The following is a 24,265-nucleotide window of genomic DNA, read 5'->3' on the forward strand; positions in this document are numbered from 1 at the left end:
CAGTACTGGTAGTTACCTTACCAATACTTTACCTTCTAGACAGTACTGGTAGCTACCTTAACAATACTTAACCTTCTAGATATACAGTACTGGTAGCTACTTTAACAATACGTTACCTTCTAGACAGTACTGGTAGTTACCTTAACAATACTTTACCTTCTAGACAGACAGTACTGGTAGTTACCTTAACAATACTTTACCTTCTAGACAGACAGTACTGGTAGTTACCTTAACAATACGTTACCTTCTGTAATACAGTACTGGTAGCTACCTTAACAATACTTTACCTTCTAGACAGTACTGGTAGCTACCTTAACAATACTTTACCTTCTAGACAGACAGTACTGGTAGTTACCTTAACAATACTTTACCTTCTAGACAGACAGTACTGGTAGCTACCTTAACAATACTTTACCTTCTAGACAGACAGTACTGGTAGTTACCATAACAATACTTTACCTTCTGGAATACAGTACTGGTAGCTACCTTAACAATACTTTACCTTCTAGACAGTACTGGTAGTTACCTTAACAATACTTTACCTTCTAGACATACAGTACTGGTAGCTACCTTAACAATAGTTTACCTTCTAGACAGACAGTACTGGTAGTTACCTTAACAATACGTTACCTTCTGTAATACAGTACTGGTAGCTACCTTAACAATACTTTACCTTCTAGACAGTACTGGTAGCTACCTTAACAATACTTTACCTTCTAGACAGTACTGGTAGCTACCTTAACAATACTTTACCTTCTAGACAGTACTGGTAGCTACCTTAACAATACGTTACCTTCTAGACAGACAGTACTGGTAGCTACCTTAACAATACTTTACCTTCTAGACATACAGTACTGGTAGCTACTTTAACAATACGTTACCTTCTAGACAGTACTGGTAGTTACCTTAACAATACTTTACCTTCTAGACAGGCAGTACTGGTAGCTACCTTAACAATACTTTACCTTCTAGACAGTACTGGTAGTTACCTTAACAATACTTTACCTTCTAGACAGACAGTACTGGTAGTTACCTTAACAATACTTTACCTTCTAGACAGGCAGTACTGGTAGCTACCTTAACAATACTTTACCTTCTAGACAGACAGTACTGGTAGTTACCTTAACAATACTTTACCTTCTAGACAGTACTGGTAGTTACCTTAACAATACTTTACCTTCTAGACAGACAGTACTGGTAGTTAACTTAACAATACTTTACCTTCTGTAATACAGTACTGGTAGTTACCTTAACAATACTTTACCTTCTAGACAGACAGTACTGGTAGCTACCGTAACAATACTTTACCTTCTAGACAGTACTGGTAGTTACCTTAACACTACTTTACCTTCTCGACAGACAGTACTGGTAGCTACCTTAACAATACTTTACCTTCTATACAGTACTGGTAGCTACCTTAACAATACTTTACCTTCTAGACAGACAGTACTGGTAGCTACCTTAACAATACTTTACCTTCTAGACAGTACTGGTAGTTACCTTAACAATACTTTACCTTCTAGACAGTACTGGGAGCTACCTTAACAATACTTTACCTTCTAGACAGACAGTACTGGTAGCTACCTTAACAATAATTTAGCTTCTATACAGACGGTACTGGTAGCTACCTTAACAATACTTTACCTTCTAGACATACAGTACTGGTAGCTACCTTAACAATACTTTACCTTCTAGACAGTACTGTTAGCTACCGTAACAATACTTTACCTTCTGGACAGACAGTACTGGTAGCTACCTTAACAATACTTTACCTTCTAGACAGTACTGTTAGCTACCGTAACAATACTTTACCTTCTGGGCAGACAGTACTGGTAGCTACCTTAACAATACTTTACCTTCTAGACAGTACTGGTAGCTACCTTAACAATACTTTACCTTCTAGACAGACAGTACTGGTAGCTACCGTAACAATACTTTACCTTCTAGACAGACAGTACTGGTAGCTACCTTAACAATACTTTACCTTCTAGACAGTACTGGTAGCTACCTTAACAATACTTTACCTTCTGGACAGACAGTACTGGTAGCTATCTTAACAATACTTTACCTTCTAGACAGTACTGTTAGCTACCGTAATAATACTTTACCTTCTGGACAGACAGTACTGGTAGTTACCGTAACAATACTTTACCTTCTGGACAGACAGTACTGGTAGCTACCTTAACAATACTTTACCTTCTAGACAGTACTGGTAGCTACCTTAACAATACTTTACCTTCTGGACATACAGTACTGGTAGCTACCTTAACAATACTTTACCTTCTAGACAGTACTGGTAGCTACCTTAACAATACTTTACCTACTAGACAGTACTGGTAGTTACCTTAACAATACTTTACCTTCTAGACAGACATTACTGGTAGTTACCTTAACAATACTTTACCTTCTAGACAGTACTGGTAGCTACCTTAACAATACTTTACCTACTAGACAGTACTGGTAGTTACCTTAACAATACTTTACCTTCTAGACAGTACTGGTAGTTACCTTAACAATAATTTACCTACTAGACAGTACTGGTAGTTACCTTAACAATACTTTACCTTCTAGACAGTACTGGTAGCTACCTTAACAATACTTTACCTTCTAGACATACAGTACTGGTAGTTACCTTAACAATACTTTACCTTCTAGACAGTACTGGTAGCTACCTTAACAATACTTTACCTTCTAGACAGTACTGGTAGCTACCTTAACAATACTTTACATTCTAGACAGACAGTACTGGTAGTTACCTTAACAATACTTTACCTTCTAGACAGTACTGGTAGCTACCTTAACAATACTTTACCTTCTAGACATACAGTACTGGTAGTTACCTTAACAATACTTTGCCTTCTAGACAGTACTGGTAGCTACCTTAACAATACTTTACCTTCTAGGCAGTACTGGTAGTTACCTTAACAATACTTTACCTTCTAGACAGTACTGGTAGCTACCTTAACAATACTTTACCTACTAGACAGTACTGGTAGTTACCTTAACAATACTTTACCTTCTAGACAGTACTGGTAGTTACCTTAACAATAATTTACCTACTAGACAGTACTGGTAGTTACCTTAACAATACTTTACCTTCTAGACAGTACTGGTAGCTACCTTAACAATACTTTACCTTCTAGACATACAGTACTGGTAGTTACCTTAACAATACTTTACCTTCTAGACAGTACTGGTAGCTACCTTAACAATACTTTACCTTCTAGACAGTACTGGTAGCTACCTTAACAATACTTTACATTCTAGACAGACAGTACTGGTAGTTACCTTAACAATACTTTACCTTCTAGACAGTACTGGTAGCTACCTTAACAATACTTTACCTTCTAGACATACAGTACTGGTAGTTACCTTAACAATACTTTGCCTTCTAGACAGTACTGGTAGCTACCTTAACAATACTTTACCTTCTAGGCAGTACTGGTAGTTACCTTAACAATACTTTACCTTCTAGACAGTACTGGTAGCTACCTTAACAATACTTTACCTTCTGTAATACAGTACTGGTAGCTACCTTAGCAATACTTTACCTTCTAGACAGTACTGGTAGCTACCTTAACAATACTTTACCTTCTAGGCAGTACTGGTAGTTACCTTAACAATACTTTACCTTCTAGACAGTACTGGTAGTTACCTTAACAATACGTTACCTTCTGTAATACAGTACTGGTAGCTACCTTAACAATACTTTACCTTCTAGACAGTACTGGTAGCTACCTTAACAATACTTTACCTTCTAGACAGTACTGGTAGCTACCTTAACAATACTTTACCTTCTAGACAGTACTGGTAGCTACCTTAACAATACGTTACCTTTTAGACAGACAGTACTGGTAGCTACCTTAAAACCTCTTGAGAATACAGGGGGTGCTATTTTTTCATTAGCATAATTTGCTCTACAGATTAAACTGCCTCTTATTCAATTATTGCTCTTACTATATGCATATAAATAATACCATTGGAAAGAAAACAATCCCTAGTTTCTAAAACCGTTTCAATTTTGTCTCTGAGTGATACAGAAGTCATTTCACAGCACTTTCCATGACCAAGAACATAAAATCAAGATGTGTTATGCTGGCTTCAAAGCTCTGCCTATATATGGTCGTGCCCCCTATGACCAGAAACACACTTCATTCGCCTTCCTCTGGTTGTCAAGAGGACGTCAGAGGAGAAATTCTTTGTTTATCTGGGACTGACGTGAAATAGGACCCATTTCTTTGGCGTGACCGACAACTTCCGGTTTACTGAATCGCTCGAATTTGAGCTGCGATTGTGTACTGTTTTGCTGGCGTTATGTATGAAAACTATCTCCGTGTCGAATTTTGTTTGATACATGTGACCATATCATCGTAATGTATGTTTTTTCAATATAGTTTAATCAGATTATTTGAATTTTTCCGGGAGTTTTGCGGTGTTCCGTTGTCGGATTGTATTTACGTTTGAGATATCCGTGCCACTCGACCGGTACCTGTGCTAAATGGAGTGGGCAAGGAACAATTCTGAACGGAACCAACGACTCATCTTGACAAAGGACACTTTGATCAACATTCTGATGAAAGATCAGCCATAGTAAGACCCAATTTACGATGTTATATCATATCTGTTGTGCATGTGAACTGGCCGTGGGCGCCTAGCCGAATCTGCCTGGTATAGCTATGCTAATTTAGCGCTACATTTTGTTTTCGTTATAAAACATTTCATAAATCTGAAATATTGTTTGGATTCACCAGATGTTGGGCTTTCAATATCTGTACGCTGTGTATTTTTCAAAAATGTTTTAAAATGAGTAATTAGTTATATGACGTTGGTCTCTGTAATTGTTCTGGCTTGGTCGGCACCTTTTCAGATTGCAGCTGCAATGTAGAACTGTGATTTATACCTGAAAAATGCACATTTAAAAAAAAAAAACTATGCAATTCCATAAATATGTTATCAGACTGTCATCTTACGAAGTTGTTTCTTGGTTAGTGGCTATATATATTTTTATTTCGTCGAATTAGTGATAGCTACTGACGCAGGAAAAGGTTGTTGGGAGTAAAAATATCGTGTCCTTTGCTAACGTGGTTAGCTAATAGATTTACATATTGTGTCTTCCCTGTAAAACATTTAAAAAATCTGAAATGGTGGCTTTATTCACAAGACCTGTATCTTTCATCTGGTGTCTTAGACTTGTGATTTAATGATATTTAGATGCTACAAGTTACTTGTGACGCTATGCTAGCTATGCTACTCAGTGGGGTGGGGGGTGGGGGGTGCTACCGGATCAGGGTTGGTGACTCGTGAGAAGTTAACAATACTTTACCTTCTAGACATACAGTACTGGTAGCTACTTTAACAATACGTTACCTTCTAGACAGTACTGGTAGTTACCTTAACAATACTTTACCTTCTAGACAGGCAGTACTGGTAGCTACCTTAACAATACTTTACCTTCTAGACAGTACTGGTAGTTACCTTAACAATACTTTACCTTCTAGACAGACAGTACTGGTAGTTACCTTAACAATACTTTACCTTCTAGACAGACAGTACTGGTAGTTACCTTAACAATACTTTACCTTCTGGACAGACAGTACTGGTAGCTACCTTAACAATACTTTACCTACTAGACAGTACTGGTAGTTACCTTAACAATACTTTACCTTCTAGACAGTACTGGTAGTTACCTTAACAATACTTTACCTACTAGACAGTACTGGTAGTTACCTTAACAATACTTTACCTTCTAGACAGTACTGGTAGTTACCTTAACAATACTTTACCTTCTAGACCGTACTGGTAGCTACCTTAACAATACTTTACCTTCTAGACATACAGTACTGGTAGTTACCTTAACAATACTTTACCTTCTAGACAGTACTGGTAGCTACCTTAACAATACTTTACCTTCTAGACAGTACTGGTAGCTACCTTAACAATACTTTACCTTCTAGACAGACAGTACTGGTAGTTACCTTAACAATACTTTACCTTCTAGACAGTACTGGTAGCTACCTTAACAATACTTTACCTTCTAGACATACTGTACTGGTAGTTACCTTAACAATACTTTACCTTCTAGACAGTACTGGTAGCTACCTTAACAATACTTTACCTTCTAGGCAGTACTGGTAGTTACCTTAACAATACTTTACCTTCTAGACAGTACTGGTAGCTACCTTAACAATACTTTACCTTCTAGACAGTACTGGTAGTTACCTTAACAATACTTTACCTTCTAGACAGTACTGGTAGCTACCTTAACAATATTTTACCTTCTAGACATACAGTACTGGTAGCTACCTTAACAATACTTTACCTTCTAGACAGTACTGGTAACTACCTTAACAATACTTTACCTTCTAGACAGATAGTACTGGTAGATACCTTAACAGATGAAACTAATAACTAGGATTGATTTGTATATTTATTTATATCAGCATCTCAACTGAATTTAGTTTTGTGCCTGTTGTAACAGGTAGCACCACTACTTTGATACACTTTCCTCTTAACTATCTCCTTCTGTTCTTATCAGTTTAACAACACTTTTCTGTATTTTATTGAACTGTTATCTCCCACTATCCTTTTTTGAGTAACTTCAAGTGATGACATGTGTTCCTCAGAACGTCAAGAACGCTAACATTGAGCTGAACAATCCTGCCAAGCATTTCTGCAGAGGCCTGACTGAAGGTGAGTTACATTACTGCTGCTGACCTTTAATGACCTGTACTACAACATAAGGCTGTTCTTACCAAAGGTGAGTTATATTACTGCTGCTGAATGTCTACCTTTAATGACCTGTATCACAACATGTTATGATGTGTTTTCTGTGATTGTCAGACTGGACAGCAGACAGTGTTGTGGTGGCTGCCCTCGGTCGTCCTTTAGATCTTGGGATGTTGTATGACTGCCGCAGTGACTCATTTTGTTCAGGTACCGTATGCTTTTCCAGTTTAAAGACTTCAAAGTATTGTGGATTTAGTTATTGTTTTGCTCAGGTATGTGTGAAGAGTGCATAGTTTAAAGACAGCTGTTTTATCTCATGTTTAAAAGCATGGACTACATCAGCGCTGGGCTAGCAAAGGTATCCATTTTGTTGAGTGCTGGACTTTATAGTTTGTCTTGTGAGTAGTTCATATTGTGAAATATGTATTATCATATATTGGGAAGTTCTGCAGGGAATGTAATATCGTTTTATCTCCTTAGATGTCAGTCTTTGGGATAACAGTACAATAGCTTCCATGCGTCAGTCTCTACCTCGGCCTCTAACAGAGGTGAAGTGTATTGAAGGAGACTCCTTACAGGACAGATTCAGGGCTCTGGATGTGACCACTCCTCTCAGAGCCAGTGTCCTGTCTGGACTGGTGGAGGTTGGTGGTGCTGCTGGATACCTCAACCATCCTGTTCAGTCCACACTGCAGGACCGGGTCACTCTACATTACAGAACCACTACCAGACTGGACATGCTCAGTCACATGGTGCTTCAGGAGGAGACAGACAGAACACAGCGAAAGGCAACTCATGTGGTCATGGCTGTTCTCTATGGAGCTCAAGCGTTCTTCATATTTGACAGCAAACACATCAGCGGACAACACAGTGGTGCAGGAGAGGCAGATATGCACAGTGTTGTGAAGAAGATGATGCACACCTTCAGTGCAGATCAGATCTTTTCCATCTTGAGTGACGATGAAAAACCAAACAGTTTGTTGTATCAGTGTACTCTCTACAGTGATGTAGACCATATCAATGGCTCCATGACGTGTGACAGAGCTTTGCAAGTCTATGAAACTCTCCCGAAGCACCTTGGGCAGCAAGGAGAGAAAGCAGTGCCTCTGTACGCTTGGCTCTATCCTCTGAAGAATCTGGGACCTTCAGTTGAAATCACGCTCCGATATTTCACAAAGGCAGACAATCTGAGGCAGGTCACCATGAGATGCCAGGAGATGACAGACTTCACCAATGGTTGTGTGATGAAATGGTTTCCTGATCTGAAGTATAAACTGTCTAGATTATCAGAGCTTCTGCAGAAGTACCAGTCAGAGTTTAAGAGAGAGCTGGCCATGGCAGTAAAGACCATGAGAGAGAGTGAAGGGGTGGATGAAAACAGACTGAGAGACATTCTCCAGAACCATGACCAGTCTCCGTTCTGTCCTCAGTCCATACAGCTGTGGCTAAACAACAAGGCAGCGGAGGTGAAGGCTCTGAATGTCTGTAAAACAAGAAACATCCCCATAATGAAATCTCAGGAAGAGCTGGACGGTTTCCTCAGATCCTCCAGAGACAGGCTGCTGTGTTTCACTCTGACCTTCCTGGAGGATGAAGATCCATTCCTCTCCACCATGAAGCAGCACAAACACTCTGTCCAAGAGAACACCGTGAACCAAACTGATCTCACTGGACAGCAGGAGACACACTCTGTACAAGAGAACACCGTGAACCAATCTGATCTCACTGGACAGCAGGAGACACACTCTGTACAAGAGAACACCGTGAACCAATCTGATCTCACTGGACAGCAGGAGACACACTCTGTACAAGAGAACATCATGAACCAATCTGATCTCACTGGACAGCAGGAGACACAGCAACCATTCAAACCTCCAGATTTAACTCAGAAAATACTGTCTGACCTTCGTTTGTTCACCAAATCCTGTGAAGTCAGAAGAGATGGAGAGAACATCAAGTTCATAGCAGCAGTTATACCAGATATCAGTGTTCCTGGATCCTCCATTCGTCTGTATCAACAAGGCAGTCTCATCACCACCAACTTCCAGCTGGGATTAAAACCTGATCCAGTCCAGGTAGCAGAGATAAAACAGAGCTGTGTCCTCCTGAAGTTTCCACAGTCAACCATCAGAAGACCTGAGAGGTACAGAGTAGAGTACAGAGTCATGACTACTGGTGTTAGCAAGGTTAGCAAACGGCCATGGAATGTAGTAGACACCCTGGCTCCTGCAGGAACCTGTCTGGTGCCACGTTTGAAACCGTTCGCACTGTACCAGATCAGGTACTCTGTTATAGAACACTCTGGTATGAGTGACTTCAGCAAGGTCATCGAGGTCATGACCCTGAGATCCCCACCTGAACAGCTGTATGTGAGCCGGCTGCTGAACAAAACCGTCAAAGTGACTTGGCTCCAGCCTGAGTGTGAAGACGGTGCCTCTGTACTCCAATACAAAGTAGACTATAAAGAGACAGGACTGGAGGGCTGGTCTACCATGGTAACAGAGGGACCTGAATGTAAATGCATCATAACTCTGAACCTCAGTACCTGCTACAGAGTCAGAGTGTCAGCTGTCTATGGAGAAGGAGACACCAGTGAACCCAGCAGAGAGACAGATGTCCCAGTCTATGGTGAGTTTCTACATAACTATTTACAAATGATGAGGAAACTAACGTTTACCCTGTCCTGACCTAGCTAATTATCAAATTAAATGTGAAGACGTTTTACATTAAACAAGTCCTGACATCTGCAATTGTAATCTTCTTATTCCTATGTTTATTATGTGTCTATACAGTATATTAGTGTTAATATGACTCTATATAGTTACAGGTTTATTATGTGTCTATACAGTATATTAGTGGTAATATGACTATGTAGCTACATGTTTATAATGTGTCTATACAGTATATCAGTGTTAATATGACTATGTAGCTACATGTTTGTTATGTGTCTACAGTATATTAGTGTTAATATGACTCTATGTAGCTACATGTTTATTATGTGTCTATACAGTATATTAGTGTTAATATGACTCTATGTAGCTACATGTTTATTATGTGTCTATACAGTATATTAGTGTTAATATGACTCTATGTAGCTACATGTTTATTATGTGTCTATACAGTATATTAGTGTTAATATGACTCTATGTAGTTACATGTTTATTATGTGTCTATACAGTATATTAGTGTTAATATGACTTATGTAGTTACAGGTTTATTATGTGTCTATACAGTTTATTACTGTTAATATGACTAATATTTAAATCGCACTTTAAACTAAAACCTAAATTAACTTGTATTTTTATTTTTTTGCAGTCTGGTTCATAGACCTCTCAGAGAGAAAGGCCTCCCTCCTCCTAGAAGTGCTGAAACTCCAACCAGAGAAGAAACCAGTAGAGCTGAAGGGCTGGTCAGATGAAGAGAGTGAAGTGAGGAGTTTCCTTCAGTGTCTGTCCTACATCTCACAGCTGAGGTGAGTCTGAACATGTGTGGTGGTTAGTGATTATATGATGCTGGTGGTTATTATCTTGTAGAAACATTTGACATATAAAACTTCAAGTGTTGGTAAATCTTGTAGCGGTATTATTAGAGAGGGGTAAAGGTACAGATTTTGTTGAGGTGCCAGGCAGGTATTAACCCTAAAGAAAGGAAAAGAGTAGGAAAGAGAGAGACCCACTACCAAATCAAATGTATTTATAAAGCCCTTCTTACATCAGCTGATATCTCAAAGTGCTGTACAGAAACCCAGCCTAAAACCCCAAACAGCAAGCAATGCAGGTGTAGAAGCACGGTGGCTAGGAAAAACTCCCTAGATAGGCCAAAACCTAGGAAGAAACCTAGAGAGGAACCAGGCTGTGAGGGGTGGCTAGGAAAAACTCCCTAGATAGGCCAAAACCTAGGAAGAAACCTAGAGAGGAACCAGGCTATGAGGGGTGGCCAGTCCTCTTCTGGCTGTGCCGGGTGGAGATTATAACAGAACATGGCCAAGATGTTAAAATGTTCATAAATGACCAGCATGGTCAAATAATAATAATCACAGTAGTTGTCGAGGGTGTAGCAAGTCAGCACCTCAGGAGTAAATGTCAGTTGGCTTTTCATAGCCGATCATTAAGAGTATCTCTGCTGTCTCTAGAGAGTTGAAAACAACAGGTCTGGGACAGGTAGCACGTCCGGTGAACAGGTCAGGGTTCCATAGCCGCAGGCAGAACAGTTGAAACTGGAGCAGCAGCACGGCCAGGTGGACTGGGGACAGCAAGGAGTCATCATGTCAGGTCGTCCTGAGGCATGGTCCTAGGGCTCAGGTCCTCCGAGAGAGAGAAAGAAAGAGAGAAAGAGAGAATTAGAGAGAGCATACTTAAATTCACACAGGACACCGGATAAGACAGGAGAAATACTCCAGATATAACAAACTGACCCTAGCCCCCCGACACATAAACTAATGCAGCATAAATACTGGAGGCTGAGACAGGAGGGGTCAGGAGACACTGTGGCCCCATCCGATGATACCCCCGGAAAGGGCCAAACAGGCAGGATATAAGCCCACCCACTTTGCCAAAGCACAGCCCCCACACCACTAGAGGGATATCTTCAACCACCAACTTACCATCCTGAGACAAGGCCGAGTATAGCCCACAAAGATCTCCGCCACGGCACAACCCAAGGGGGGGCGCCAACCAAGACAGGAAGATCACGTCAGTGACTCAACCCACTCAAGTGATGCACCCCTCCCAGGGACGGCATGAAAGAGCACCAGTAAGCCAGTGACTCAGCCCCTGTAATAGGGTTAGAGGCAGAAAATCCCAGTGGAGAGAGGGGAACCGGCCAGGCAGAGACAGCAAGGGCGGTTCGTTGCTCCAGAGCCTTTCCGTTCACCTTCACACTCCTGGGCCAGACTACACTCAATCATAGGACCTACTGAAGAGATGAGTCTTCAATAAAGACTTAAAGGTTGAGACCGAGTCTGCGTCTCTCACATGGGTAGGCAGACCAGACACACACACATCAGCAGAAGAGCCTGTCTAGAGTGTAGCCTGTTAGCCAGATAGCCAGTGGAGAGAAAAGATAAGACACACCATATAAAACACCCATCACAGCACAGGGGTAACCCCACCAATAATACCTCATACAATAATGATGGCAGAGCAATTTAACGGCAACTTCATAGAAACAATTTACAAGAAAGAACCCAGTCATCAACATTAGAGGATTTGCAGTAATCTGTATTACCTCCCAGTGGACGAGAGATAGGGAATAGAGAGGGAATAGAGAGGGATGAGAGAGGGGAGAGAGAGGTTAGAGAGGAGAGGGAGAGGGAAGAGAGAGAAGGAAGGGAGAGGGAAGAGAGAGAGGGAAGAGAGGGAGAGGGAGACGGAAGATAGGGAGAGAGGGAAGAAAGAGAGAGTGAAGAGAGAGAAGAGAAAGTGAGAGGGAAGAGAGAGAAGGAAGGGATAGGGAGGAGAGAGAGAGGGAAGAGAGGGAAGAGAGAGAGGGAAGAGAGATGGAAGAGAGAAAGAAAAGAGAGAGAGAGGGAAGAGAGAGAGAAAGAGAAAGGTGAGAGAGGAAGAGAGGGAAAAGAGAGAGAGACGAGAGAGGGAAGAGAGAGAGAGAGGGAAGAGAGAGAGAGAGGGAAGAGAAAGAGAGAGGGAAGAGAGAGAGAGAGGGAAGAGAGAGAAAGAGAGGGAAGAGGGAAGAGGGAGAGAGAGAGAGAGAGAGGGAAGAAGGAGAGAGGAGAGGAAGAAAGGGAAGAGAGCGAGTGGAGAGAGAGTGGGGGGAGAGAGAGACGAAAGAGAAAGAGAGAGAGAGAGGGAAGAGGGAGAGAGAGTGGAGAGAGAGAGAGAGAGAGAGAGGGAAGAGGGAGAGGGAAGATGGAGGGAAGAGAGAGGAGGAAGAGAAAGAGAAAGGGGGGAGAGAAAGAGGGAGAATAAACCAGAGTTCTTCAGCATCACCACTATCAAACTGCCCCCCAGAGAGTCTCCTTTCTGACTGCTGATGCAAAGTGGCAGCACACGGTGAAGGCTCCGTATAAAACTACACATGTTGGTGAATCTGGGAACATTTATCAGCCCATTTCCTGACATAACTAATGTTGCATTACTAAATGTCACAGATAAATAATGTGAATGTCTCTAAAACTAAATACTTTAACATGTAACCAAATCACATTATGTAAATGTATAACTACTTCATATATCTTTAACTATGACTGGTTTCATGTGTTCATCCATGTCTGAATCAGCTGTTACTGTCCTTGTTGCAGTTTCTGTCCACGGATGTCTAATCCCTCAAAGCAGATCAAGTTCCTGGTGGATCTCCTGTCTCAAGCAGCAGAGTGGGAGGAGCAGACAGGAGAGAAGACACTGAAGCTGGTATCATCAGTGTGTACTTACAGCACCTTTCCTTTTCCCTATGGAGACACTTCTGAACAGAGTGATTTCCTGTTGGATCTGTACTCATATGTGAAGGACTATGAGACTCAAACAGGCAGGAGTGTCCTTCCAGCATTACAGCCAGTTTACCAGTCAGCTCCTGCAGTCTGGTCCATAGACCTCTCAGAGAGAAAGGCCTCCCTCCTCCTAGAAGTGCTGAAACTCCAACCAGAGAAGAAACCAGTAGAGCTGAAGGGCTGGTCAGATGAAGAGAGTGAAGTGAGGAGTTTCCTTCAGTGTCTGTCCTACATCTCACAGCTGAGGTGAGTCTGAACATGTGTGGTGGTTAGTGATTATGTGATGCTGGTGGTTATTATCTTGTAGAAACATTTGACATATAAAACTTCAAGTGTTGGTAAATCTTGTAGCGGTATTGTTAGAGAAGGGTGAAGGTAAAGATTTTGTTGGGGCGCCAGGCAGGTATTAACCCTGCAGAAAGGAAAAGAGTAGGATAGAGAGAGACCCACTACCAAATCAAATGTATTTATAAAGCCCTTCTTACATCAGCTGATATCTCAAAGTGCTGTACAGAAACCCAGCCTAAAACCCCAAACAGCAAGCAATGCAGGTGTAGAAGCACGGTGGCTAGGAAAAACTCCCTAGATAGGCCAAAACCTAGGAAGAAACCTAGAGAGGAACCAGGCTATGAGGGGTGGCCAGTCCTCTTCTGGCTGTGCCGGGTGGAGATTATAACAGAACATGGCCAAGATGTTAAAATGTTCATAAATGACCAGCATGGTCAAATAATAATAATCACAGTAGTTGTCGAGGGTGTAGCAAGTCAGCACCTCAGGAGTAAATGTCAGTTGGCTTTTCATAGCCGATCATTAAGAGTATCTCTGCTGTCTCTAGAGAGTTGAAAACAACAGGTCTGGGACAGGTAGCACGTCCGGTGAACAGGTCAGGGTTCCATAGCCGCAGGCAGAACAGTTGAAACTGGAGCAGCAGCACGGCCAGGTGGACTGGGGACAGCAAGGAGTCATCATGTCAGGTCGTCCTGAGGCATGGTCCTAGGGCTCAGGTCCTCCGAGAGAGAGAAAGAAAGAGAGAAAGAGAGAATTAGAGAGAGCATACTTAAATTCACACAGGACACCGGATAAGACAGGAGAAATACTCCAGATATAACAAACTGACCCTAGCCCCCCGACACATAAACTAATGCAGCATAAATACTGGAGGCTGAGACAGGAGGGGTCAGGAGACACTGTGGCCCCATCCGATGATACCCCCGGAAAGGGCCAAACAGGCAGGATATAAGCCCACCCACTTTGCCAAAGCACAGCCCCCACACCACTAGAGGGATATCTTCAACCACCAACTTACCATCCTGAGACAAGGCCGAGTATAGCCCACAAAGATCTCCGCCACGGCACAACCCAAGGGGGGGCGCCAACCAAGACAGGAAGATCACGTCAGTGACTCAACCCACTCAAGTGATGCACCCCTCCCAGGGACGGCATGAAAGAGCACCAGTAAGCCAGTGACTCAGCCCCTGTAATAGGGTTAGAGGCAGAAAATCCCAGTGGAGAGAGGGGAACCGGCCAGGCAGAGACAGCAAGGGCGGTTCGTTGCTCCAGAGCCTTTCCGTTCACCTTCACACTCCTGGGCCAGACTACACTCAATCATAGGACCTACTGAAGAGATGAGTCTTCAATAAAGACTTAAAGGTTGAGACCGAGTCTGCGTCTCTCACATGGGTAGGCAGACCAGACACACACACATCAGCAGAAGAGCCTGTCTAGAGTGTAGCCTGTTAGCCAGATAGCCAGTGGAGAGAAAAGATAAGACACACCATATAAAACACCCATCACAGCACGGGGGTAACCCCACCAATAATACCTCATACAATAATGATGGCAGAGCAATTTAACGGCAACTTCATAGAAACAATTTACAAGAAAGAACCCAGTCATCAACATTAGAGGATTTGCAGTAATCTGTATTACCTCCCAGTGGACGAGAGATAGGGAATAGAGAGGGAATAGAGAGGGATGAGAGAGGGGAGAGAGAGGTTAGAGAGGAGAGGGAGAGGGAAGAGAGAGAAGGAAGGGAGAGGGAAGAGAGAGAGGGAAGAGAGGGAGAGGGAGACGGAAGATAGGGAGAGAGGGAAGAAAGAGAGAGTGAAGAGAGAGAAGAGAAAGTGAGAGGGAAGAGAGAGAAGGAAGGGATAGGGAGGAGAGAGAGAGGGAAGAGAGGGAAGAGAGAGAGGGAAGAGAGATGGAAGAGAGAAAGAAAAGAGAGAGAGAGGGAAGAGAGAGAGAAAGAGAAAGGTGAGAGAGGAAGAGAGGGAAAGAGAGAGAGACGAGAGAGGGAAGAGAGAGAGAGAGGGAAGAGAGAGAGAGAGGGAAGAGAAAGAGAGAGGGAAGAGAGAGAGAGAGGGAAGAGAGAGAAAGAGAGGGGAGAGGGAAGAGGGAAGAGAGAGAGAGAGAGAGAGAGAGGGAAGAAGGAGAGAGGAGAGGAAGAAAGGGAAGAGAGCGAGTGGAGAGAGAGTGGGGGGAGAGAGAGACGAAAGAGAAAGAGAGAGAGAGAGGGAAGAGGGAGAGAGAGTGGAGAGAGAGAGAGAGAGAGAGATGGAAGAGGGAGAGGGAAGATGGAGGGAAGAGAGAGGAGGAAGAGAAAGAGAAAGGGGGGAGAGAAAGAGGGAGAATAAACCAGAGTTCTTCAGCATCACCACTATCAAACTGCCCCCCAGAGAGTCTCCTTTCTGACTGCTGATGCAAAGTGGCAGCACACGGTGAAGGCTCCGTATAAAACTACACATGTTGGTGAATCTGGGAACATTTATCAGCCCATTTCCTGACATAACTAATGTTGCATTACTAAATGTCACAGATAAATAATGTGAATGTCTCTAAAATTAAATACTTTAACATGTAACCAAAGCACATTATGTAAATGTATAACTACTTCATATATCTTTAACTATGACTGGTTTCATGTGTTCATCCATGTCTGAATCAGCTGTTACTGTCCTTGTTGCAGTTTCTGTCCACGGATGTCTAATCCCTCAAAGCAGATCAAGTTCCTGGTGGATCTCCTGTCTCAAGCAGCAGAGTGGGAGGAGCAGACAGGAGAGAAGACACTGAAGCTGGTATCATCAGTGTGTACTTACAGCACCTTTCCTTTTCCCTATGGAGACACTTCTGAACAGAGTGATTTCCTGTTGGATCTGTACTCATATGTGAAGGACTATGAGACTCAAACAGGCAGGAGTGTCCTTCCAGCATTACAGCCAGTTTACCAGTCAGCTCCTGCAGTCTGGTCCATAGACCTCTCAGAGAGAAAGGCCTCCCTCCTCCTAGAAGTGCTGAAACTCCAACCAGAGAAGAAACCAGTAGAGCTGAAGGGCTGGTCAGATGAAGAGAGTGAAGTGAGGAGTTTCCTTCAGTGTCTGTCCTACATCTCACAGCTGAGGTGAGTCTGAACATGTGTGGTGGTTAGTGATTATGTGATGCTGGTGGTTATTATCTTGTAGAAACATTTGACATATAAAACTTCAAGTGTTGGTAAATCTTGTAGCGGTATTATTAGAGAGGGGTGAAGGTAAAGATTTTGTTGAGGCGCCAGGCAGGTATTAACCCTGCAGAAAGGAAAAGAGTAGGAAAGAGAGAGACCCACTACCAAATCAAATGTATTTATAAAGCCCTTCTTACATCAGCTGATATCTCAAAGTGCTGTACAGAAACCCAGCCTAAAACCCCAAACAGCAAGCAATGCAGGTGTAGAAGCACGGTGGCTAGGAAAAACTCCCTAGATAGGCCAAAACCTAGGAAGAAACCTAGAGAGGAACCAGGCTATGAGGGGTGGCCAGTCCTCTTCTGGCTGTGCCGGGTGGAGATTATAACAGAACATGGCCAAGATGTTAAAATGTTCATAAATGACCAGCATGGTCAAATAATAATAATCACAGTAGTTGTCGAGGGTGTAGCAAGTCAGCACCTCAGGAGTAAATGTCAGTTGGCTTTTCATAGCCGATCATTAAGAGTATCTCTGCTGTCTCTAGAGAGTTGAAAACAACAGGTCTGGGACAGGTAGCACGTCCGGTGAACAGGTCAGGGTTCCATAGCCGCAGGCAGAACAGTTGAAACTGGAGCAGCAGCACGGCCAGGTGGACTGGGGACAGCAAGGAGTCATCATGTCAGGTCGTCCTGAGGCATGGTCCTAGGGCTCAGGTCCTCCGAGAGAGAGAAAGAAAGAGAGAAAGAGAGAATTAGAGAGAGCATACTTAAATTCACACAGGACACCGGATAAGACAGGAGAAATACTCCAGATATAACAAACTGACCCTAGCCCCCCGACACATAAACTAATGCAGCATAAATACTGGAGGCTGAGACAGGAGGGGTCAGGAGACACTGTGGCCCCATCCGATGATACCCCCGGAAAGGGCCAAACAGGCAGGATATAAGCCCACCCACTTTGCCAAAGCACAGCCCCCACACCACTAGAGGGATATCTTCAACCACCAACTTACCATCCTGAGACAAGGCCGAGTATAGCCCACAAAGATCTCCGCCACGGCACAACCCAAGGGGGGGCGCCAACCAAGACAGGAAGATCACGTCAGTGACTCAACCCACTCAAGTGATGCACCCCTCCCAGGGACGGCATGAAAGAGCACCAGTAAGCCAGTGACTCAGCCCCTGTAATAGGGTTAGAGGCAGAAAATCCCAGTGGAGAGAGGGGAACCGGCCAGGCAGAGACAGCAAGGGCGGTTCGTTGCTCCAGAGCCTTTCCGTTCACCTTCACACTCCTGGGCCAGACTACACTCAATCATAGGACCTACTGAAGAGATGAGTCTTCAATAAAGACTTAAAGGTTGAGACCGAGTCTGCGTCTCTCACATGGGTAGGCAGACCAGACACACACACATCAGCAGAAGAGCCTGTCTAGAGTGTAGCCTGTTAGCCAGATAGCCAGTGGAGAGAAAAGATAAGACACACCATATAAAACACCCATCACAGCACAGGGGTAACCCCACCAATAATACCCGATACAATAAGGATGGCAGAGCAATTTAACGGCAACTTCATAGAAACAATTTACAAGAAAGAACCCAGTCATCAACATTAGAGGATTTGCAGTAATCTGTATTACCTCCCAGTGGACGAGAGATAGGGAATAGAGAGGGAATAGAGAGGGATGAGAGAGGGGAGAGAGAGGTTAGAGAGGAGAGGGAGAGGGAAGAGAGAGAAGGAAGGGAGAGGGAAGAGAGAGAGGGAAGAGAGGGAGAGGGAGACGGAAGATAGGGAGAGAGGGAAGAAAGAGAGAGGGAAGAGAGAGAAGAGAAAGTGAGAGGGAAGAGAGAGAAGGAAGGGATAGGGAGGAGAGAGAGAGGGAAGAGAGGGAAGAGAGAGAGGGAAGAGAGAGGGAAGAGAGATGGAAGAGAGAAAGAAAAGAGAGAGAGAGGGAAGAGAAAGAGAAAGGTAAGAGAGAGAGAGAGGAAGAGAGGGAAAAGAGAGAGAGACGAGAGAGGGAAGAGAGAGAGAGAGGGAAGAGAGAGAGAGAGGGAAGAGAGAGAAAGAGAGGGGAGAGGGAAGAGAGAGAGAGAGAGGGAAGAAGGAGAGAGGAGAGGAAGAAAGGGAAGAGAGCGAGTGGAGAGAGAGTGGGGGGAGAGAGAGACGAAAGAGAAAGAGAGAGAGAGAGGGAAGAGGGAGAGAGAGTGGAGAGAGAGAGAGAGAGAGGGAGAGGGAAGATGGAGGGAAGAGAGAGGAGGAAGAGAAAGAGAAAGGGGGGAGAGAAAGAGGGAGAATAAACCAGAGTTCTTCAGCATCACCACTATCAAACTGCCCCCCAGAGAGTCTCCTTTCTGACTGCTGATGCAAAGTGGCAGCACACGGTGAAGGCTCCGTATAAAACTACACATGTTGGTGAATCTGGGAACATTTATCAGCCCATTTCCTGACATAACTAATGTTGCATTACTAAATGTCACAGATAAATAATGTGAATGTCTCTAAACCTAAATAGTTTAACATATAACCAAATCACATTATGTAAATGTATAACTACTTCATATATCTTTAACTATGACTGGTTTCATGTGTTCATCCATGTCTGAATCAGCTGTTACTGTCCTTGTTGCAGGTTCTGTCCACGGAGGTCTGATCCCTCAAAGCAGATCAAGTTCCTGGTGGATCTCCTGTCTCAAGCAGCAGAGTGGGAGGAGCAGACAGGAGAGAAGACACTGAAGCTGGTATCATCAGTGTGGACTTACAGCACCTTTCCTTTTCCCAATGGAGACAATTCTAAACAGAGTGATTTCCTGTTGGATCTGTACTCATATGTGAAGGACTATGAGACTCAAACAGGCAGGAGTGTCCTTCCAGCATTACAGCCAGTTTACCAGTCAGCTCCTGCAGTCTGGTCCATAGACCTCTCAAAGAGAAAGGCCTCCCTCCTCCTAGAAGTGCTGAAACTCCAACCAGAGAAGAAACCAGTAGAGCTGAAGGGCTGGTCAGATGAAGAGAGTGAAGTGAGGAGTTTCCTTCAGTGTCTGTCCTACATCTCACAGCTGAGGTGAGTCTGAACATGTGTGGTGGTTAGTGATCATGTGATGCTAGTGATTATTATCTTGTAGAAACATTTGACATATAAAACTTCAAGTGTTGATAAATCTTGTAGCGGTATTGTTAGAGAGGGGTAAAGGTAAAGATTTTGTTGGGGCGCCAGGCAGGTATTAACCCTGCAGAAAGGAAAAGAGTAGGATAGAGAGAGACCCACTACCAGACACACACACATCAGCAGAAGAGACTGTCTAGAGTGTAGCCTGTTAGCCAGATAGCCAGTGGAGAGAAAAGATAAGACACACCACATAAAACACCCATCACAGCACAGGGGTAATCCCACCAATAATACCTCATACAATAATGATGGCAGAGCAATTTAACGGCAACTTCATAGAAACTATTTACAAGAAAGAACCCAGTCATCAACATTAGAGGATTTGCAGTAATCTGTATTACCTCCCAGTGGAAGAGAGATAGGGAATAGAGAGGGATAAGAGAGAGGGATAAGAGAGGGAATAGAGAGGGATGAGAGAGGGAATAGAGAGTGATGAGAGAGGGAATAGAGAGGGATGAGAGGGAATAGAGAGGGAATAGAGAGGGATGAGAGAGGGAATAGAGGGATAAGAGAGAGGGATGAGAGAGGGAATAGAGAGGGATGAGAGAGGGAATAGAGAGTGATGAGAGAGGGAATAGAGAGGGATAAGAGAGAGGGAATAGAGAGGGAATAGAGAGGGATGAGAGAGGGAATAGAGAGGGATGAGAGAGGGAATAGAGAGCGATGAGAGAGCGATGAGAGAGCGAATAGAGAGGGATAAGAGACAGGGAATAGAGAGGGAATAGAGAGGGATGAGAGAGGGATGAGAGAGGGAATAGAGAGTGATGAGAGAGGGATGAGAGAGGGAATAGAGAAGGAGAAGAGAGGGATGAGAAAGGGAGATGAGAGAGGGATGAGAGAGGGATGAGAGAGAGAATAGAGAGGGATGAGAGGGAATAGAGAGGGAATAGAGAGGGATGGGTGAGGGAATAGAGAGGGATGAGTGAGGGAATAGAGAGGGATGAGAGAGGGAATAGAGAAGGAGAAGAGAGGGATAAGAAAGGGAGACGAGAGAGGGATGAGAGAGAGAATAGAGAGGGATGAGAGAGGGAAAAGATAGTGATGAGAGATGGAATAGAGAGGGACTAGAGAGGGATGAGAGAGGGAATAGAGAGGGAATAGAGAGTGGGAATAGAGAGTGGGAATAGAGAGGGAGAAGAGGGAATAGAGATGGATGAGAGATGAATAAGAGAGGGAGGAGAGAGGGAATAGAGAGGGATGAGAGAGGGAATAGAGAGGGATGAGAGAGGGAATAGAGAGTGATGAGAGAGGGAATAGAGAGGGAATAGAGATGGATGAGAAAGGGAATAGAGAGGGAATAGAGAGGGAATAGAGAGGGAATAGAGAGGGATGAGAGAGGGATGAGAGAGAGGGAATAGAGAGGGGATAGAGAGGGAATAGAGAGGGAATAGAGAGGGAATAGAGAGGGATGAGAGAGGGATGAGAGAGGGAATAGAGATGGATGAGATAGGGATGAGAGAGGGAATAGAGAGGGATGAGAGAGGGAATAGTGAGGGATGAGAGAGGGAATAGAGAGGGATGAGAGAGGGATGAGAGAGGGATGAGAGAGGGAATAGAGAGTGAATAGAGAGGGATGAGAGAGGGAATAGAGAGGGAATAGAGAGGGTATAGAGAGTGAATAGAGAGGAAATAGAGAGGGAATAGAGAGGGATGAGAGAGGGAATAGGGAGGGATGAGAGAGGGAATAGAGAGGGATGAGAGAGGGAATAGAGATTGAATAGAGAGGGATGAGAGAGGGAATAGAGATGGATGAGAGAGGGAAGAGAGAGGGAAGAGAGAGGGATGAGAGAGGGATGAGAGAGGGATGAGAGAGGGAAGAGAGAGATGGATGAGAGAGGGAAGAGAGGGAGAGGGAAGAGGGAATATAACCCAGAGTTGTTTAGCATCACCACTATCAAACTGCCCCCCAGAGAGTCTCCTTTCTGACTGCTGATGCAAAGTGGCAGCACACGGTGAAGGCTCCGTATAAAACTACACATGTTGGTGAATCTGGGAACATTTATCAGCCCATTTCCTGACATAACTAATGTTACATTACTAAATGTCACACATAAATAATGTGAATGTCTCTAAAATTAAATACTTTAACATATAACCAAAGCACATTATATAAATGTATAACTACTTCATATATCTTTAACTATGACTGGTTTCATGTGTTCATCCATGTCTGAATCAGCTGTTACTGTCCTTGTTGCAGTTTCTGTCCATGGAGGTCTGATCCCTCAAAGCGGATCAAGTTCCTGGTGGATCTCCTGTCTCAAGCAGCAGAGTGGGAGGAGCAGACAGGAGAGAAGACACTGAAGCTGGTATCATCAGTGTGTACTTACAGCACCTTTCCTTTTCCCTATCGAGACAATTCTAAACAGAGTGATTTCCTGCTGGATCTGTACTCACATGTGAAGGACTATGAGACTCAAACAGGCAGGAGTGTCCTTCCAGCATTACAGCCAGTTTACCAGTCAGCTCCTGCAGTCTGGTCCATAGACCTCTCAGAGAGAAAGGCCTCCCTCCTCCTAGAAGTGCTGAAACTCCAACCACAGAAGAAACCAGTAGAGCTGAAGGGCTGGTCAGATGAAGAGAGTGAAGTGAGGAGTTTCCTTCAGTGTCTGCCCTACATCTCACAGCTGAGGTGAGTCTGAACATGTGTGGTGGTTAGTGATTATGTGATGCTAGTGGTTATTATCTTGTAGAAACATTTGACATATAAAACTTCAAGTGTTGGTAAATCTTGTAGTGATATTGTTAGAGAGAGGTAAAGGTAAAGATTCTGTTGGGGCGCCAGGCAGGTATTAACCCTGCAGAAAGGAAAAGAGTAGGATAGAGAGAGACCCACTACCAGACACACACACATCAGCAGAAGAGACTGTCTAGAGTGTAGCCTGTTAGCCAGATAGCCAGTGGAGAGAAAAGATAAGACACACCATATAAAACACCCATCACAGCACAGGGGTAACCCCACCAATAATACCTCATACAATAATGATGGCAGAGCAATTTAACGGCAACTTCATAGAAACAATTTACAGAAAGAACCCAGTCATCAACATTAGAGGATTTGCAGTAATCTGTATTACCTCTCAGTGGAGGAGTGCAGAGGGTATGAATGGTGGGGGTCATAGACAAACAAAGGGGAGGGATGAGAGAGAGTGAAGACAGAGAAAGGGAAGAGAAAGAGAGGACGACAGAGAGGGCATAGGGAAGAGGGAAGAGGGAGAAGAGAGAGAAGAGAGTGAAGAGGGAAGAGCAAGAGGGAGAGAGAGATAGGAAAGAGAGAGAGGGAAGAGAAAGGAAAGAGAGAGAGAGGGGGGGAGAGAGTGAAGAGAGAGAGAAGAGAGAGAGAAAGAGGGAAGAGGGAATAGAGAGAGAGAGAGGAAGGAGTGAGAGAAAGAGGTATGGGGTAGAGAGAGTGAAGAGAGAGGGAGGGAAGAGAGAGAGAGATGGGAAGTGGGAGGAGAGAGAGAGAGGGGAGCGAGAGAGAGGGAAGAGAGAGAAAGAGGGATGGGGAAGAGAGAGAAAGAGGGAAGAGGAAGAGATAGAGAGAAATGGAAGAGAGTAAGAGAGAGAGAATCGAGATTAATGGAAGAATGAAGAGAGAGAGGGGGGAGAGAGAGAGAGAGAGAGCGAGAGAGAGAGAGAGAGAGAGAGAGAAAGAGAGAGAGAGAGAAAGAGAGAAAGAGAGAAAGAGGGGGAAGAGAGGACGAGAGAGAGGAGAGAGGGAAAGTAAACCAGAGTTGTTTAGCATCACCACTATCAAACTGCCCCCCAGAGAGTCTCCTTTCTGACTGCTGATGCAAAGTGGCAGCACACGGTGAAGGCTCCGTATAAAACTACACATGTTGGTGAATCTGGGAACATTTGTCAGCCCATTTCCTGACATAACTAATGTTGCATTACTAAATGTCACAGATAAATAATGTCTCTAAAATTAAATACTTTAACATATAACCAAAGCACATTATGTAAATGTATAACTACTTCATATATCTTTAACTATGACTGTTTTCATGTGTTCATCCATGTCTGACTCAGCTGTTACTGTTGTCGTGTCTTTGGCTATGCCGCATTAAGTGATATGACATGCTATTCTATAAAATCCTTTCTCTGTAATTAATATTACCTGATTGAGCTAATCATGTAAATGTAATTAACTAGAAAGTCGGGGCACCACGAAATAATATTTATAGAGCTGTTATCTTCCGAATAAACTCTTAAAGACCGAGTAATATTTTACATCAATAGCAGTCAATATTAATCGTCACCTTATTTCAGTCTGATCTGAAAGTTGTAAATTCTTGGTTATCTTCACGAACCCTGGCTAACAAGTTGAATCAGCAATACAAAATTGGGTTTAATTATTTATTTACTAAATACCTAACTAAATCACACAGAATTCCATATACAAAGAATGAATCATACCTTGATTACAAATTATGTCCTAAAGGAAAACGTCCCTAGCGGACGGAACAGATATGACAGCTGGTTACACA

At 43.5% G+C, this 24,265-nt stretch overlaps 2 protein-coding genes across 2 annotated transcripts in view; both read left to right on the top strand.

The window, feature by feature from the left end:
* LOC139579586 (uncharacterized) overlaps positions 1–24,265 on the top strand; it is a 149,812-nt gene that overhangs the window by 33,402 nt on the left and 92,145 nt on the right. The window contains exons 12-18 of the mRNA XM_071408340.1: positions 6,624–6,690; positions 6,841–6,933; positions 7,207–9,354; positions 13,258–13,414; positions 16,134–16,565; positions 19,239–19,670; positions 21,976–22,407. Of these exons, the coding sequence (XP_071264441.1) occupies positions 6,624–6,690; positions 6,841–6,933; positions 7,207–9,354; positions 13,258–13,414; positions 16,134–16,565; positions 19,239–19,670; positions 21,976–22,407 (3,761 nt within the window). The remainder of the gene's footprint in view (positions 1–6,623; positions 6,691–6,840; positions 6,934–7,206; positions 9,355–13,257; positions 13,415–16,133; positions 16,566–19,238; positions 19,671–21,975; positions 22,408–24,265) is intronic.
* Positions 10,207–12,970, top strand: LOC139577942 (splicing regulatory glutamine/lysine-rich protein 1-like). The gene is made up of 3 exons (XM_071405064.1): positions 10,207–12,146; positions 12,282–12,339; positions 12,500–12,970. Exons 1-3 carry the CDS (start codon positions 11,998–12,000, stop codon positions 12,713–12,715), a joined length of 423 nt encoding a protein of 140 aa, XP_071261165.1. The 5' UTR covers positions 10,207–11,997; the 3' UTR covers positions 12,716–12,970.

The sequence above is a fragment of the Salvelinus alpinus genome, chromosome 6, assembly GCF_045679555.1.
Source record: "Salvelinus alpinus chromosome 6, SLU_Salpinus.1, whole genome shotgun sequence".
NCBI lineage: Eukaryota > Metazoa > Chordata > Actinopteri > Salmoniformes > Salmonidae > Salvelinus > Salvelinus alpinus.

Excerpts from the sequence above, each read along its gene's own strand:
- LOC139577942 (XM_071405064.1), top strand. The coding sequence starts at position 11,998 with ATGAGAGAGGGGAGAGAGAGGTTAGAGAGGAGAGGGAGAGGGAAGAGA. Across the intron at positions 12,147-12,281 it reads GTGAAGAGAGAGAAGAGAAA|AGAGGAAGAGAGGGAAAAGA; the intron begins GTGAGAGGGAAG and ends GAGAAAGGTGAG. Across the intron at positions 12,340-12,499 it reads AAGAGAGAGAGAGAGGGAAG|AGAGAGACGAAAGAGAAAGA; the intron begins AGAGAGAGAGAG and ends GAGTGGGGGGAG.